General features: G+C 34.6%; 1 protein-coding gene across 1 annotated transcript; it reads left to right on the top strand.

The window, feature by feature from the left end:
* Window positions 1-996: 996 nt before the first annotated feature.
* LOC111058578 (facilitated trehalose transporter Tret1-like) lies at window positions 997-7,893 on the top strand. Its single transcript, XM_039429580.1, has 2 exons — window positions 997-1,290; window positions 6,590-7,893. Exons 1-2 carry the CDS (start codon window positions 997-999, stop codon window positions 6,890-6,892), a joined length of 597 nt encoding a protein of 198 aa, XP_039285514.1. The 3' UTR covers window positions 6,893-7,893.
* The last annotated feature ends 11,841 nt before the right edge of the window (window positions 7,894-19,734 follow it).

Raw genomic sequence — 19,734 nt, 5'->3', positions numbered from 1 at the left:
CTATAGAATTATTCATCATAAATAAGCTGACAAGTGATTACACAGATGTGTGGAAAAGCCGCAGTCTATTGCTGTATTTTCATAAGGTCTATAGTTTCAATCAGGTACTTGTGTATGATTATACTGCGTTAGGTCTACTATTCACAGAATTACTGGTAATAATTTATTTATTTATTTATTTATTTATTATTTATTTATTATTTTTTATTTATTTATTTATTTATTTTTATTTATTTATTTATTTATTTATTTATTTATTATTTATTTATTTATTATTTATTTATTTATTTATTATTTATTTATTTATTTATTTATTTATTTATTATTTATTTATTATTTATTTATTTATTTATTTATTATTTATTTATTTATTTATTTATTTTTTATTTATTATTTATTTATTTATTATTTTTTATTTATTATTTATTTATTTATTTATTTATTTTTATTTATTTATTATTTATTTATTTATTATTATTATTTATTTATTATTTATTTATTTATTTATTTATTTATTTATTATTTATTTTATTTAACACATTGTGTACACATACTTAACATGAGGAAAGGCACAACAGGCTCATGCCCAAAACTGTCCCATTTCCAATTTATACTATATACTGTCCAAATCAAAAAGTTGGTTATGTCACTCTCACTTTTCAAAATACAATTTACGTTCTTCAATACTCAGATAAACGAGCAAATTTTGAATCAAATAGATACTATTAGAGTAATGTAATTGAACAAATCGATACATCAATATAATCAATATATATCTCGTTAGATTAGTATTCATTTGAACGATGACGTCAAATCCAGACGTAGTGTAAACTAACCTGATATGAAAAAGTGCTATAGTGTGGTCCACGTTATAATGGCAGTGGATAAAGATGGAAATATAGCGATGCCGATTCTCTGCATTAATTAATTATATTTCTTAAACATAATTGTCATTGTTGTGAACCTAGAAAAGGATAGTACCACCGGCTTTGTCGAATGATAGACAAGGATAGCGGTGATGACAGCCCTGGTCCGATCATCATTGTGGTCTCGATCATCACATCGTGGTGCCTTCTGAGGCATGGCAGGCGCAGGATCGGTCTGATATCAGGTGTTGGAACGGCTATGGCCACCTCTTGTCTGGTGGCATTTCTCTACTACAAAAGTCTGCCCGGCGTTCAGCCTTTGCCCAACACACGTGACACCAAAATCATAGCAGGTCTCATCATGGTCTATGTTGCCATGAACACGTTCGGCATTTTCAGTCTGCCTTGTCTCATGATAGGAGAGGTGAGCCATTCATTAGAAACTAATATCGGGGGACCGAGCTTCGCTCTGGAGTGTAAAAGCATAGAACATTTGTAACGAAAGATTGAATTTATAGTTTATTAATTTTTTCAGTCGTACAATTATTTTTACAGTTATATGAGGAGGTACAACAGGATTATGCCCAAAACTGTCCCTTTTCAAATTTATACTACAGTCCAAATCAAAATCTAGGTTAAGCTACTATGACTCAAAGTTGGTAGACAGAAGGTTGGTCACTCATTAGTCCAGTCACTATATACATTGGTGCATGCAATTTATATTGTAGTTCTGATTTTTTAAAATATTAATCGGGTACATAAGAGAAGTCCAGAACCAATTTCTTCATGCAAAATTTCCTTGTGCTAGATACAAGATGGCCCAAAAACCTCATATTTCCAGCTCATTTTCCAGTTTTCAGCTATTTCTGCCAAATCTAGTAATCGGACAGAAAAATTTGCTCTTGCTTTTTTTTAGATTATGAGATTCTGTATAAAATGAGAACATTTGGAACTCTTTATCTCCAATGAAAACTGAGTAATGATTTTTCAAAAATGAGTGTAATTTGAAGAAAAGAAATCAATTTTGATGAATTTTAGTTTTTGATCAACAATATCTTACGATTGTGACTATTGTGATGTATAATTCAAAATCTCTCTGGGCGTATTTTTATGCTCTACAATCTGAGATCAGGTAGAGCGCTCTATCTCATATATATTTCCAGGTACACCTGACAACAATGCTCCTTGTATTGTGAAAAACACCTAATTTTCAGCTTCAACCATCATCACCAACTACATTGTCCTCACATTAATATTTCGCACAATGACATACGTTCATGATATTATGATCTATGAGAATCACCCGTTAGATGCACTTCATTTCAGTATTTCCTAGTGGAGAGGCGCGCTTAAGGACACCTCAAGGATCAACATTTCAAACACTCATAACTTTTGACACAATGCTCAAATTTCATCGTACTACACCTTATTCTTCTCGGCTCGTCAAGGCGGTCTAAAATCATGCATCATAAGTCAAATTCGGTCAGAAAATGAAAAATTTATTGTTGAGTGTACTTGAGCCCATATTCCAATATACAAAAAATGACCAATTTCTATATTCAAAGTAATTTTCTTCAAAGTATCTCGGTAACCCCTTATTATAAAAATCATTACTTAATCTTGAAATGTACAATAGAACTTTTCCCCCATCACTCCACTGAGTTGCAGTATCAACCGAGCAATGGTTCAGTCTTTAGGTGCCATTTAGTCACGACAGTGCTTAAGTTGCACTGTGCATAAGATAGGGAAAGACTGTATACGAACCAATAACACAGAATTGATGGCTTTGCTTGATGTACCTTACTGGGCACCTTATGAAATGATAATCATCCAAGTGCTCATAGCCGTAAAATAATCAAAGAAGATGGAAATAGTTATTTGTGCAACTAGTGCGCAAAGTGACAGTTTGCTGCACCGAAAGAAACGTTTACGCCCGAGCTGTAGGCGAGGACGGAATGGTTTCTTGAGTGCAGCAGAGGAACTTTGCGCACGTATTTCACATTAAGTTTTTCCTACAGTTACCATTGAATATGAAAAGTGGGTAATTATGGGTAAAATTGCCTGAAATGCATCAAATGTTTTTCTGTGTAATTTTATTATTGATAAAAACCTTAATCCTAAAATCCTAAAGTTCTCGTTGTCCTTGGTTATAATATATAATGAATAATAATTAGCGCGTTGTGCTTCGTTGCACCTCTGCTCACTATAGCAGCCACAGCAGTCACTGTTACCAACTTCATTTTGATTTTGCTGCACTGTTGCTCCATATAACCTACTAAGTATTTTGCGTTGCCATGTTGCAAATCTGGAGTGCAGAAAAATTTTTCCCGCACTAGAGCGGAAAAGTGATTCTTTGCGTTCTGTAATCAGTGCAGCAATGGCCACTTTTCAACGTAACTGTAGGAAAAAGTAATTATACAATTGATTAATATGTTTTGACGGTAAACAGAGTACATAACATTTGGAAAATTTGATGTTGTACAAAATACAACACGCGCCTGCTCGTGTGATCGAGTAGTGTGTGACTACCGGAAGGTTAAATAATTAATTTCAATTTATTAAGCAAGATATTATATTCTCCAATAATTCTATAATGAATTTACATGATCTAGAATTCAATATTACGTTGATTAATTATTGAATCTAAATTGTAAAAGACGATCTGGCAACAGAGCAAAGCGAGAAAGAGATAGCGCTATCTGCTTTGTTGAATGAAAGACAAGGATAGCAATACCATTGCTTAACAAACAAACACTGCCATTATAACGTGGATCACACTATAGACATGATTCAAAGGAAAAATAAAAAATATTTCATCTTAGTACCCGTTTTTGATATTGTTTGTTTACCCTCAGTAAACTTGTTGTAATGGCAGTGTTTGTTTAACAATGGTATTGCTATCCTTGTCTATCATTCAACAAAGCAGATAGCGCTATCTCTTTCTCGATGTGCGCTGTTGGTAGATCTGTTGATGTGGCGATTCTGTTGCTTAAGCCGCCATTTTGTCACACCGTTGAGTGGGAGGAGACTGTCTAGCTGGGCCAATGGTAGGCGTTCATGCCCTTGACCAATAGCAGTACTCGCCTACTAGTATAAATTCTGCTGCTCTTGTATTTAGTTTTAGTTTATCAGAGATTGACAATGGTGTAATAACCGAAACCGGTCTTTCTAGTTATCAATAAATCAGTGGTTTTTTTGACAATTTCTCAGTCAATGTGAATAATTACCACAATATCAACTTCTCAACTACACAACAAGTTTGCTAGATCGTCTTTCAAAAATGTAGAACTAATAATTAATTAACAAAATAATTCATCTTAATCATTAAAATGCATTATGGAATTATTGAAAAATATAATTTCTTGCTTGATAAATATAATTGATTATTTTTAACGAGATTGAACAGTTAATATTACATCAATAAACCTGTATTAGCTACCGTCTATAGAGGGCATTGACAAGACAGAGGGTTGGCAACGTTGTTCTGCTATCTTTCTCCACTGCCATTATAACGTTGGCTACACTATAGCAGGTAACCCGCGCTTCGCAAGGGTCTAAAATTAAAAACTTTACAAACTGAAAACTTGACGTAATGGAATCTTGAAGAATTGGAAATAGGCCTATAACCATCCTCAAATAATTAAGAATCTATATATGCAAAATTTCAAGTTAATCAGTTGAGTAAGCCTAGTTCAGACGTGATGATGCGTCATTAGTGAATTTCCTATCCTGTACATGTATAACCAGTTCTTTACGTTATTATATTACTAGCAGGTAACCCGTGCTCTGCAATGGTCTGTTTCAAAACTTGACAAACTGAAAACTTGACTGAGTGGAATATTAAAGAATTTGAAGTAGGCCAAGAACCATCCTCGGTTAATTAAGAATCTATATGTAGAATATCATATTTTTCTTTCAGTCCAGTAGTTTAGACGTGATGTGTCAAACATAATTTTTCTATCCTGTTCGTGTATAAGCCAGTTCTTTTCTCTCAGTATAGAGTATAGATAAGTTCTTCAACGTGGTACTAACATTTAATAGAATGACAGAAATCAAATCTTGTTTAGAGACCCTCCTCAACTTAATGCCAACCTAAAATTGGAATGGTAATTAATAAATTTAGTTACCTATTTTAAGCATCTGTTTCGAAGAGGTAGTCTTTAGATTATTGTCCTATGGTAGCCTACATTAATTTCAATTATAATAATATTCACTAGATTATAGTTCTACAGAGTGAGTGAAAAGTCCGAGAACGGCTTAATATCTCATACACAAAGGTAATTTGATGGTGGGTGTGATTGAGGATCCTACTCAAATTGAAAAAACTACTTTACAATGAATGACCTTAAAAATCTGGTCCACCATCTTGGATCCGCCATATTAAATGCAACTTCATTTTTTTAAATAGGAAGGTGGTCATTCGATACATGATTTCTATAGGGAATTTCAAGAAAAAAAATGGCGGAAACCGCATATCGATATCTCAAACCGTTTCAAAGATATTCACATTATTAATTAATACTATTCAAAGCAGAAAAGAGAGAAATAAGTTTGAGAACGGCTTAGTATCTCATAAAAAGAATTGATTCAAAGGTGGTTGTGATTGGGGATGCTACTCGAATTGAAAATACTACTTTACTATGACTTTAAAAATCTGGTCCGCCATCTTTGAACGGCCATTTTGAATGCAACTTTATTTTTTTAAATAGTAAGGTGATCATGCAATACATAATTTCGATACGGAATTTCAAGAGAAAATGGATGGCAAGGCCGCACATCGATATCTCAAACCGTTTAGGAGATATTCAATACCACTCATGTATTTCATTTTTGATTTGCATGGTACTGATTGATAATATGAATATCTTCTGAACGGTTTGTGATATTGATGTGCGGTTTTCGCCATTCATTCCTTATTGAAATTCCGTATCGAAATCATGTATTGCATGATCACCTTACTATTTAAAAAAAAATAAAGTTGCATTAAAAATGGCAGATCCAAGATGGCGGACCAGATTTTTAAAGACATAGTAAAGTAGTATTTTCAATTCGAGTAGCATCCCCAATCACACCCACCTTGAATCACTTCTTTTCATGAAATACTAAGCCGTTCTTAGACTTTATTCTCTCTTTTCTGCTTTGAATAGTATTGATTAATAATGTGAATATCTTCAAAACGGTTTGAGATATCGATATACAGTTTCCACTATTCATTTTTTCTTCAAATTCCCTATCGAAATCATGTATAGCATGACCACCTTCCAACTTAAAAAAATGAAGTTGCATTCAATATGGCGGATCCAAGATGGTGGACCAGATTTTTAAAGTCATTGTAAAGTAGTTTTTCCTATCTGAGTAGGATCCCCAATCACACCCATCATCGAATTATCTTTGTGTATGAGATATTAAGTCATTCTCATACTTTTCACCCACTCTGTATATTAACATAATGCTATGTGTGTATGTCACATGAATGAAATTTAAACATTAATTCTGAAAAATCTAGGAAGAAAATTCAAATTTGGGCTTCGAGGTGATATTTTTAGAATCGATGTGCAAAATTTGGAGTTCCAATTCATTCCAGTGTTTCCGGTATGCAATCCACAAGTTGACATGTTTTAATGCAAACAAACAAACAAACACAACCCTACTCTCCTCTCTTACTGTATAGAACATAATTATATATAGTTGAAAGTTGATTCATTTTTTCTTTTTTCGCACAGGTTCTACCATCCAACGTAAGAGGCTCTGTTTCGGGAGTAATGCACAGCCTTATAAATCTGATGATCTTCACAACGACGAAACTGTACCCTTCAGTGGCCGCCATCTTGGGTCCCATCGGAGTGTTCACGGCCTTCACAATCGTGTCCTTGATAACAACTGTTTACATCTATCTGTTTCTGCCGGAGACTAAGAACCGGCCTTTGACCCAGATCGAGGAGTATTTTGCTGAAGGAAAGAACTATCTGTGGCAAAATAGGGATAAGGAGCTGACAAGGCGGAAGGTCGACACTATTAAGCTATGAGTGAAGTGAGGAGGAGGACTGGGAGTAGAAGGAGAAGGAGGAGGAGGAGAAGGAGGAGGAGAAGGAGGAGGAGGAGAGGAGGAGGAGAAGGAGGAGGAGAAGAAGAAGAAGAAGAAGAAGAGAAGAAGAAGAAGAAGAAGAAGAAGAAGAAGAAGAAGAAGAAGATGATGATGATGATGATGATGATGATGATGATGATGATGATGATGATGATGATGATGATGATGATGATGATGATGATGATGATGATGATGATGATGATGATGATGATGATGATGATGATGATGATGATGATGATGATGATGATGATGATGGAGAAGAAGAAGAAGACGTTATGAGAGTAAGAAGGAGAATAAGAAGAAGTAAAAGGCAAATGCAAAAACTTGATTCAGAGAAATTAACAAATAAATAAGACAGTTGAAAAATTGAGAAGATAAAGAAATATTCAAAGATGAATGAATATATATATAGTGAAAGAGTAGTGAGAGAAATTACAAAATGGAGGAGTATGATGGAAGAAATAAGAGAGACAAAAGATAGAGCTGAAAAGAACAAGATGTAAAAATGACGAATGAAGGACAAAAAGTGATAAAAAGAGTAGAGAAAGTTCGATTATGAACAAAATATTGACCTATTGTCAATTATCTCCAATTATGAATTGATTTTCACTGCTTTGATACAAATAAAATTGTCAATAATCAATTATTGGTAAATTTTCACCAGCATAATATTATTTGGTTATAGATTGACCAACAAACAAGTTTATAGCTTTGAAAAGGATGAAAATTTAATTTTAATAAAATTGAAAATTTAAAAGTCCCCCTGTTAATAACAATAAAATGAAAATAACTATTCAATTCGTCATATCAAGATAAGATAGCATGTTGTTCTCATCAACCCATGTAAAAAATGTTTTAAACTATTTCAGTTAGTTCTAACCTCAAATTTGATAATCAAGTTTCGAATTCAAAATGAATATTGAAACAGGAATTCTAAACTCTGTAGCCTACACATAAAAGTTAACCCCAAATATGAACCTGATAATCTAAATTCCTAACAGAATTATTAGAATAAAGTTTATTTCCACTTTGTAAATGAATTTATAATATTACAATACATATTATTAATAAGAATTATTCTCACAATTCGTATAGTTGTAATAATTATTACTGTGTTATGATCGATAAAATTGTATTTTTTTATAGGATTTATCAATTGAACTAATTTCTTCGTTTCTGAGGCTGTGATACTAGATTTTATATTGTTTTGTTGGTGTCAGAAATTTATGTACAAAATATTTTAGTTCAATTATTGTGAAAAATATGTTCATTTTAGTCTATGAGTAGTTAGATAGTACATTAATTAACAAGTACTGGAGTCTATTAGATAGTACTTTATGACAACTAATCATTTTGCAATGTGGAATAAAATGTGTACATAGATTTTATGAATATTATTTGTGAATCAATAAAAAAAGTTTATTAATAACGATATTGGAAGCAAAATGTGGTATTGATTTTTTATTAGCTTCAGATGTACTTGATCAACAAAATCTGTATATATGAGAATGAATGTCTGTTTGTTTGAATGTCTGTTTGTTCCCTACAGACTTGAAAACTACTTGACAGAACGGCATGAAACTTTAGGAATATGTTGAGTGGATATTGGGAATGGTTCCTGACCAAAAGTTTTGATAGGGGGCTGATAATAATTATCTATAATCAATTTTACAGACCTACGTTTTCGAAATTGTCGGCCGAGCGGCTACCGAAGAATGGAAAGTTGATCATGATTCAAGATAATGTTGTGATAATATTATGATTTAGCATCTAAAGTTACCAGCTGTAATAAACACGTCACTCTGTGATAAATTGTATACTGGTATTAAAACCTTAGACCAGATTTAGAATATATCTATATCTCTTCTAAGATTTAAACAGTAGTTTGGAGTTGAAGTGTAGTTGATTGTTACCAGCTGTAGATAATGGTTCCTTGAAAGACCTATACAAATAATTATCACTCCCCTATTGAGAAAATGGAGAATGTTGGAAAAAATTATTCACCTCATGAAAGAGAGTTGTTCATTGCATTCATTAATTACTAAAGAATAAAAGAATAATTAACATTTTTTTGAATTTAGCTTAGCTTATATTCATCCTAAATGGAAGTTGGAAAGAATATGGAATTCTGTATGATTCATCGGACATCACATATTTTCTGGACCATCTATTGACAATATTAACAACTATGAACACATTAAATTCATCTTTGAAACACTGATTTAACCTACCTATTCTTTTAATTCAACACTTTACTGATGGATATTACTACCAATTGATTGAGAAGAATATGTTTATGGAATAATAAATGCTGCATGACTAAGCACTAAGGCGGGATGCACACCGGAGAAACGCGTTTCGTGAAAAAGTTTCAGGAAATGTGAAACGAAAGTTGCTCGCAATCGACTGATAAGATTAAGCAGGGAACGTTTCTTTTGTATGCATGCGCGAGTGAAACGGATTGCATGAAACAAGTTTCATGAAAGAGGGCTTCACGAAATGCGTTTCTCCGGTGTGCATCCCGCCTAAGCACATAGGAAGTCCGTATTGAAATGTGAATGAAAATATTAATTGTCAGATAAATTGCATGATTCACCAAATGAAGTCAAGTGTGACCAGGGACGGCCCCAGGGGTGGGCGGACCGGGCGACCGCCCAGGGCGGCAGACTTTTGGAGGCGGCAAATTTTAAGGAACGGAAATTTTTAATATGAAAATAACATGAAAGAATTATAATATTAAATGTGAATAGAAAAATTATAAGTATCAAATTCCACCCAAACAACAAAGAATAACTAAGAATAACCAAAACAACTAAGAATATAAACGGTAGTGCAGGCATTGATTTACAATAATTATAATAAAGTCCAAATATAAAAACAAACCATTCGGCTTTATTGTGTGGAACAACCGACGTCGCCGCACTGCGCAGATCAGTGTCAGCCTCAAGTTTCAATGATTCCAAAGATATCAGTAACACAGATTTAAAAGACGAACTGAAAGTTCTATCAACAATATTATAAAGCCTAACAGTTCTTCAAAAGGAATGTTAAAAATTATAAATGAGGCATCGCACCTAATGTAAGTGTTGCTCTAAGGATTTTATTGACTCTACCAGTCACAGCTGCGAGTGGAGAAGAAGCTTTTCCAAACTCAAGCTAATAAAGACAATATTAAGATCAACAATGTCCCAGGAACGTCTGAGTGGTCTAGCGATGATTTATATCGATTACAAAATAGCTGAGTCCCTAGATATTGAAGAATTGGCGAAGGAATTTTCCCATGCAAAGGCCAGATGAGTTCTACAGGTGTGTTAAACAAACTTGTGTTGTAGAAATGTTATTGTAGTTTCAATTACTCGGCAATTCAAGTGGGCCGTTTTAATGATATTTTCTTATTGTGTATCTGTTTCGAACATAAAAAAAAAATAGTTTAATCAGACATTTTGTGTTGCTGTTCCCCAATATTTATATTCGTCAAAAATTTGTTTAAATGTCAACTGTAACTCACATAGCTAATAAGATTGGGGTAAATTTTCAAGTCAGCTTATAAAAATATCTCTGCAACTGGAAACATAAAACAGTAGTTTATGAAACAAAAATAATTTTAAAATGTGCAATTCACACTTGGCACTCCTAGTATATAATTATTGAGGAGTTTACTGAGACACTGTGGTGTGTATCACAGCGGAGACACAATAGTTAGGCGATCGCGGAAGGGAGGGGTGGAACCCGGGAGTAAACAATTAGACGCGATACTTGGGGGGGGGGGCGATGGCCGATCTCGCCCAGGGCGGCAAAGTCCCTAGGGCCGTGCCTGAGTGTGACAGAAGATACATTGACTTTTGGCGGTACGAAGTTCGCCGGGTAAGCTGGTAGTTAATCATAAGCAATATTATTATTGTTTTCTTTTGCATTTTATATAATGCAGTCCACTTCCACATCATAGTGTCAGTATTTTATTAGCACTAGTGTCTATCATTCGAGAAAGCAGGATAGCGCTATCCATGTCCAGCACCACAACATTGCCAGATCGTTTTTAACAATGAGGAAAGATACATGGAAAAAATATTTAGGGGCCGGTGCATTTCCAAGCAGAACGCTCAGATGAAAAATGCAGGCGAGCGAAGCGAGTCTGCTGATCCTATTTATGGATGATCCAGACGGGGGTCCAGTATTAAGAAGTTAGTACAGAAGTACCATACTATTTTCCCTCTGCTTTCTCCATGATTCTATAATACAATCCATAGAAGTCTGTTCTCTTTTATCATGATTATTATTTATGATAACTTAATATCCAAAGAAAGTACGGAATTGTTTCTAATTAACCTACAATAATTTTCTAATATTACTATTAGGGGCGATTGCTGAGATCGGGTCTGGCTAACCCCGGCGCAACGTTGGTCTAGCGCAACTTTGGTCTCGGCTAAAAAATCGGTTTGCTGAGATCGAGTTTAGCTGTCAGTTATCTCTTGGTCAAGATCAAGAGCAACTTTGATCTGCGGGTTTAGCCAGACCGACGCTCAAGTTTAGCCAGACCGAGGAGCAACTGAAGGAATCCACGGGGAATTATTGTCGCAATGTTGGCAACAGCCATCTCGAATGCTACTTTGGCTCTTACATGCTGTCTTTGCGTATTGCTTTTGCACTCTCTCACTCACTCTCCCATCATTCGTTTCGTTCTTGTTTTTTCTTCTTCCCCTCCCTCCCACTCTCTCTCAGTCATAATATGCCTTTATTAGGGCATATTGAAGAAGAAAAAAAATCAATCAATCTCATTCTCTCTCTCTCTCTCTTTCCCCCACTTACTCCCATTCTCTCTCTATTTCAGTCTTGATCCTCTCTTGACCATCGTTATAATGATTATCTGTGATTAGATAGTCTTCTTAACTCTTTCGAATGTTGTTACAGTGAACACATGAACATCTAACTCCTCACCTTTTTGGTGTTCATTTGGAATTCATTTTCATTTATTTCCAAAATGTAGTTTTTTTCTAGCGTATTGTCCAGCTAGGAATTTAATGTAATATTTTTCAATTATTAAACAAATAATAGCTATTGCCGCAACACTATGTATAATGCGACATGATGCTGCAGTACTCACATAAATCACCAGTCTCTATGTGGACTACCATCAGCAAAAAATCTGAGAGCAATCAGCACTTCTCTTCAGTTTTAAATTCTGATACCGTACTCGCCGACTTGAGGTATTGGTTCATAATAATCCAAATATTCAAGGTAATCCATTATTCACTTCATCCACTCACAAAATCAATTCCACAGAAAGGATCACGCAAACGAAGGGTCGCTCATCACCATCTGGACTCAACTTAATAGTTCAATTATGCAATGCAGACTATTTCTGCATCCCGTGATGATGCAAGCAAACGCAGCTGCCTCCAATTAGCAACAATCAATCCCACATAGATATCATCTCACACTTTCTTAAGCCGCGTCCACACTATGTCGATCGACTCTGTCGACCCGGTCGATCGACAAAGTCGCTCGACACCTTCGACTGTGTCGATCGACAAAATTGCCTCAGTACATGTGGACGAGTCGATCGACAACCATCATAAATGTTCATACATAATCGAGTGTTTTAAGTGTTTTAGTGTTTTAAGTGTTTTAGTGTTTAGTGTTTTATCTTAGTCAGTTTATATTTAATCGAGTGTTTTATTTAGTTTTATTTTATTTTATATAGTAACAACGATCACGGTACATTTCAATAAAATTAGACGTTTGGGTATCACTCCAATTCATTTTCAATAAAAATCTAAGCACTTGAACAACAATATATTCACTATTCACTAACTAGTATATTCACTAACAGTATATTCACAACAGTATATTCACTAATTCACAACAGTATATTCACTAATTCACAACAGTATATCACTATTCTATTTTCTAAAACGGCAGTGACAAGATCGACACGTCCACACTGGTGCGTTCGACTCGACTTTCTTTGATCTGGACCGACCTGAATCGGGTTGCGTTCGACTCGACTCGACAGCGCTCAACAATGTCGAGCGACACGTCCACACTTGTTCGACATTGTTGATCGACTTTGTCGATCGGTGTCGATCGACATAGTGTGGACGCGGCTTTACAATTACAACGTATTTAATACAGTTCTCCTTCATAAAGCTGCGTCCACACTATGTCGATCGACTCTGTCGACCCGGTCGATCGACAAAGTCGCTCGACACCTTCGACTGTGTCGATCGACAAAATTGCCTCAGTACATGTGGACGAGTCGATCGACATCAGCGCCAGACCCGGTCTTCTTCGACTCACTCTGTCTCTTTTTCTCCCTTGCAAATTGGCTTTGCAAATTTCTAATTTTCTTTTCCACCTCCACTTTTTCAATGCCAAATGACACCGCAATTTCCATCAAACCATCATGCCGCTTGTTTTTGTTTTTATAGTCAACATCACTTGAATCCCATAAGTAACAACGATCACGGTACATTTCAATAAAATTAGACGTTTGGGTATCACTCCAATTCATTTTCAATAAAAATCTAAGCACTTGAACAACAGTATATTCACTATTCACTAACTAGTATATTCACTAACAGTATATTCACAACAGTATATTCACTAATTCACAACAGTATATCACTATTCTATTTTCTAAAACGGCAGTGACAAGATCGACACGTCCACACTGGTGCGTTCGACTCGACTTTCTTTGATCCGGACCGACCTGAATCGGGTTGCGTTCGACTCGACTCGACAGCGCTCAACAATGTCGAGCGACACGTCCACACTTGTTCGACATTGTCGATCGACTTTGTCGATCGGTGTCGATCGACATAGTGTGGACGCGGCTTTACTGATATAGTTGCAGTTCCATATTATGTTCAAGCCAATTATAGATAGCATCAATACTATCGTGTAGCCTAGATTCGTAGAAGGTAATCGACCACTGATAGAAATTGAGTCAAAAGAATTAGCTTCCAATTTAATATATTTTCAGACATTGTTTAAACCAAAAAATATATAATATGAGTGTTGAGAGAATATCAGAATGATAATAGAATTATGGGCTACTCATTGAATGGGCTAGTACTGCCAGAGACAAATAAATAGGTATCTTTCAAACAGTATCTTTACTCTATGGAACTGCATATAGCGAATACTTCAGAAAAATCTTTTTGAAGTAAGTCAGTTTTGTTTTTACCATCTTTAGCAATTGAAAGTTCAATTTAACATGTATTGATAATTGTTCATTCAGTTTCATGCATGAATATGAAAAGATCATGTATTTAAACCAGTTCATGTGATTGAAACATAGTTCCCTTGAACAATGCTCCAACACCTTTTTTTAGTATGGTACCCACAAAATGTCATTGTTATGTTATGATTAAAGAGTAGTTTCCACCGGGGACAGGAGGATATACAAATCTCCAGTAATATCTGGGAACATGGATATATCCCCCCCCACAGTAAATTTTTTTTCACTTTAGTAAAAATCATGAAAATCATAGGTTTGTAGACTATAGCTTTGAAAATATTTTTTGAAACAATTGAATGACTAATGAAATTATATTTTCATTCTATTTGTTATATGAACTGAAATAGCATAGGCCTATGATATTTTATATAAAAATTAAATAATGATCACCCCACTAAACATAAAGAAACTTCATTATTAGGATGTAGTTTTTCAAGTGGAAATTGCTTGAAATCACACCAAATTGAGGGTATTTTTCTCAAATTTTCCGGGGGAGGCCCCCGGATCCCCTTTTTGTGAGAGGTAAAGAATTTCCTTGTTGTTTCACAGAATTTCACAGATTTCACAGAGTTTCACAGATTTCACAGAAGGTGTTTTGATTTTCACTTTCTTATGTTATAATATTTTAAACATTAGTGGGAAAACATTTTAAATATGACTTTATGGGTAATGAAATTATTCAGAATTCAAAGGTGAACCCCAATTTGGCATTTGTTTTCAATAAAATCAAAAGAATAGCGAGTTAATAGCTTAATCCCGAACTTAAACCTGCCTCCTAGCAGGTCTAAGCTGGAGTCTAAAATCATCATTTTTGCTCCTGAGATTATCTCATTTTAGCCTGATCCCGATCTCAGCAATCCACCGAGATTATCTTTTAAACTCGAGTTGATCTACACTTGAACTCAGCAATCCACCGAGATTAATTTTTAGCCTAGACTGGATCTCAGCAAACCGATTTTTAGACCGCCGGTTTTTCCCTGCGATAATTGCCGGACGGCTAACTTTTGCGCTCGAGCGTGGTTAATCCCGATCTCAGCAAACCGATTTTTGATCTGCGGCGCAAAAACCGGTTTTTAGCCAAGCGCAAGAGATAATCCCGATCTCAGCAATCGCCCCTTAGTTCTGTGACCAGTTGGCCTACACATCACGTAGAGCATTCCGTTGCTTGTCCAATGATACAGTATCACGGTGGTTTGTATCAGGCTCGCTGCCAGCGCTATCTAGCGTCACACTTTACAACTACATTAAGCTTTTCTCTACTCGATTTTCCGTCAGTGTAACTTTGATCACGTTTTTACTTTCCTTGCCCTACTACCATAGGTAAGGAAAGTATTGCTTTCCAAAAAAATTAAGGTACCCGAATTTCAAGTTTTCTATACGTTTCAAGGTCCCCTGAGTCCAAAAACATGATTTTTGGGTGTTAGTCTGTGTGTGTGAGTGTGTATGTGTGTGTGTGTGTGTGTGTATGTGTGTATGTGTGTATGTGTGTATGTCTGTGAACACGATAACTCCATTCCTAATCAACCGATTGACTTGAAATTTTAAACTTAACGTCCTTATACCATGAGGACCCGACAATAAGAAATTCAATAAAATTCAATTCAAGATGGCGGAAAATATGGCGGATAATTACTAAAAAACCATGTTTTTCACGGTTTTCTCGAAAACGGCTCTAACGATTTTCTTCAAATTTATACCATGGATAGCTAGCTATTTATGAGCCCTATCAACTGACATGAGTCTCATTTCTGGGAAAATTGCAGGAGCTCCGTAATATTTTTGTGAAAAATGGCGGATAATCACTAAAAAACCATGTTATTTACGGTTTTCTCAAAAACGGCTCTAACGATTTTCTTCAAATTTATACCCTAGATAGCTATTTATGAGCCCTATCAACTGACATGAGTCTCATTTCTGGGAAAATTGCAGGAGCTCCGTAATATTCTTGAGAAAAATGGCGAATACTCACTAAAAAACCATGTTTTTCACGGTTTTCTCGAAAACGGCTCTAACGATTTTCTTCAAATTTTCACCATGGATAGCTATTTATAAGCCCTATCAACTGACATGAGTATCATTTCTTGGAAAATTGCAGGAGCTCCGTAATATTCTTGAGAAAAATGGCGGATAATCGCAAAATAAAAACATGTTTTTCACGATTTTCTCAAAAATGACTTGACCGATTCTTTTCAAATTCATACCCTGTATATTTATTGTGGAGCGGTATTTGATGGCTTCACACATGTAGAGTGAATCTTGTACTGAGTCAATGGTGTAGCGGCTATAAATTTTGTAATTGTGTGCGTGGACGCTGAATGTACACCAGACTGATTGATTCACTACAAGATTCAATACAATTGTCGGAATCGCGGGAGGCCTAAACGCTCGCTCACCCTTGACTCTTCTAATGACAAATTGTATAGTGATGAAATTTTTATAAGTAGTGTAGCGATCGCTAAACACTGAAGACGGATACCTTAAAATTATTACCTGTGAAGAATGAGCATACAAAATCATACAGGTCGAGCAAAAATCCCGATGTAGATAATTTACGGGACTGCGTCTCTAATAAGTTCTGGAGGATTAAAATACGGTATTTGGACCAAATATCGTTCAGAATATATTTCGAGAACAGAGTCTTGTCGGAATTTAAGCTCTATTGTAGGAATTTATATGATCTCTGGCTGCCTCTGCTGTACAATTGATGCATTCGCTCCTAAGTCGAGGTAGGTAACAGATAAAAGCTGATGTATGAGCAGGTAAGGACAAAGAATAAATATCTCGATCTGACCCCACTCGCTACATCCACCTAGACCTGTTCCAATATCCAGCTTAATTCAATTATTCCAACGATCGTATTCGATTGGTTCTTGATGATATAGAACGTATCAGACACAATAATTGACAGGCTTAAGAAATAATCGAACTCAGAAAGCGAATTAACAAAACTGAAATATATTACAATAAAATATGCAATCATACAGTGCAGGTTCAGAATTTGATTTACAGGTTGATAATAATTTAGTATTAACAGAACAGTTAAAAATTTTCTTGTGCTTGCATGATACCATGCGTGATTCAACAGAATTTTACGATTGATAAAATTTAACAGTTTGAAAAAATAGTGAAAAATGAATTATAGAAAATATTTTTTTTTAAAATGCTCGGGGTCGTGGTTCAGGCAGCGGAGGATAGTCAATCAACTACAAATTCTTATAAATTAAATATGAGTAAATTCTAGACTCTTAAATGCTAAAGCGCTCGTCGGCGTGGCCAATAATTTAACGAAGAAAAAATTTATGTTTCTGCACTGAAATATTTTTCGAAGCGTAGATTGGGGCCCCTCTTAAAACTTATAACTCACGTGAATTTCCTTGGCGGTCGTGGTTTTCTTCTTTAGATCAAAAATCGTTTGATCGGCGGCAATCCAGGCTTCGGTTTCAGCACGTGGGGAATTTTAATTTAAATATCTCCTTCACCGAATTAATTAAGGGATAATTTACTTTAAACTTTTAAATTTATCGATTGATGAAAACAGAAATTTACGAATAACAAATAAATTGGCCTAAAATATCGGCTCACAAATAGAACATTTAAAATCGAACAAGAAGTTTTCACAAATAGGTCTTTGGTAACTATAAAAAGGGATCTGACCAGTAAGGATTTCAAAAGGGAAGTGCTGTCTTTTCTCTAAGCTTCTAGGCTAGACCTTGCTTCTCAGAATCTCGATGTAATAATTTGCATAAAAATTTGCCATTGGTAGAACGCTTGTGACGTAAACATGACGTCAGTGGCAAGCAGTGGAATACAATTCCTTTAATTACAATAATAATTCAATTTATGTAATTCTTAAAACTGCTTAATCTTATAGACATAGTTCCTCTCATACAATGTACATGTGCTAGCGTAAATGATAAGGCAGGGTTGGTGTCTGATAATAGATTAACATGTGTTGCTTTCAAACGATCACCTTCTTGGTGCTATTTCTATGCACTATGATTGGCTTAGGCTGGCCAAAGAGATTTAATTACCATGTGGTTCAGTTGAATTAAATCGTTAAGGAATTAATACTCTTGTACCATTTTTATTAGGTTTGAGATTATTATAATTAATTTCTGCCATTTTATCAATAATATAATTTCATGCTATGACCTATTTAGTTACAATAAGACCTGACATATAATATAATTTCTTAAATAATAAATAATTTCAACGATAACACATACATTTTATTTTTTTATTTTTTTTTTTTTTGAAATTCTTGATCCTTTATGGATAGTTTTAATTTTTAGAGATGGTATTATATCTTACGTGAAGCCAGCGTGACATTTGACAATACTTTGAATCAGTCAGCTGCGTTCGAACTGTTTTAAAAACATCTGATCGATGGTAAACAAAGTGTAACCTCAAAATCAATGAGCAATTCGTAAATAATTTGTGCTTTATTTGCAAAATAATTATAATTTTATTGAATAATTTTCCTAGAAAAATATTCAGTACGGAACGGTACTCTTATCAAATATACAGTTACTGATAAGTAAGTGTTATCGCTCGGTCGCTAACTATTCCTTTAGCAAATTCTTTTATTTTAAAAGGTAATCACAATTTTTCTCTCTTTTCATGAGATCTATTTGAAAGATTCATCACACAAAAGCCCCCAGGATATTTTAAATAGGTAATTGGGAGACGAGTCGAAACAATGACTATTTGAAAAATCCGATATTGTGATGAATACACTATTTCATCTCCTTACTTCTACGAAAACTCAACACTTAACACTAAAAACAATATATCGTGCACTTTTGGCTATGAGAAAATAAATAATCGATTGTTCCTTCCATTGGATACAATCGAAATACAATAATTAATGAGGTCTCTTTGGATCCTTCATTAAAACAACTCCACAACTTCCATTCACGGGTGGCTTATGAGCAGACCCATAACTATAACAAATATACAAAATTTCACATATTACTTCTTAAGATTCGAACAGTATTTGCAACAAATATAGACTTTCATCATTTTTTCGTAGTTATTACAGGTTTCGACTCTTTATTCTGGCTTTTACATAAATTGGGTGAGAATGTGATTTTACTTCGGTGACTTGAGAATCGTCTACCGTTTGACTCGAGCAATTTCTTATTTGCGCTTAGTACGTTGCGTACAAACAGGGTTACACTTGAAATGGCTTTCTTGATTTTTATCAATGTTGGTTACAAATATTAAGTCTTACATTTATCAATTTGAATTTTAATTCATGATCTTTTGATGCAACAGTAATAAATTTCACATTTAAAGGTAAGAATTTCATTTTCTTTTTAGCTTTTTAGCAATACATTTATATGACATAGAACATGTGCATTTCGTGCAATTTAACATAAATATATATTTTTGGTTGCGTTTTTTTTTTTACTTATAATTCCACATTAAATAACAGGTTACAATAATTAAATAACGATATTGCTTTGATTCTATACATTGACTCTAGGATTTCGTACACATTGGTTGGTGGGACAAAGAAAATTATCGAACAGGCGTTGGTT

This window comes from Nilaparvata lugens, chromosome 5 (genome assembly GCF_014356525.2).
Source record: "Nilaparvata lugens isolate BPH chromosome 5, ASM1435652v1, whole genome shotgun sequence".
Lineage (NCBI taxonomy): Eukaryota > Metazoa > Arthropoda > Insecta > Hemiptera > Delphacidae > Nilaparvata > Nilaparvata lugens.
The sequence above is the reverse complement of the archived record's forward strand: the minus strand, read 5'-3'. Positions and strand labels throughout refer to the sequence as shown.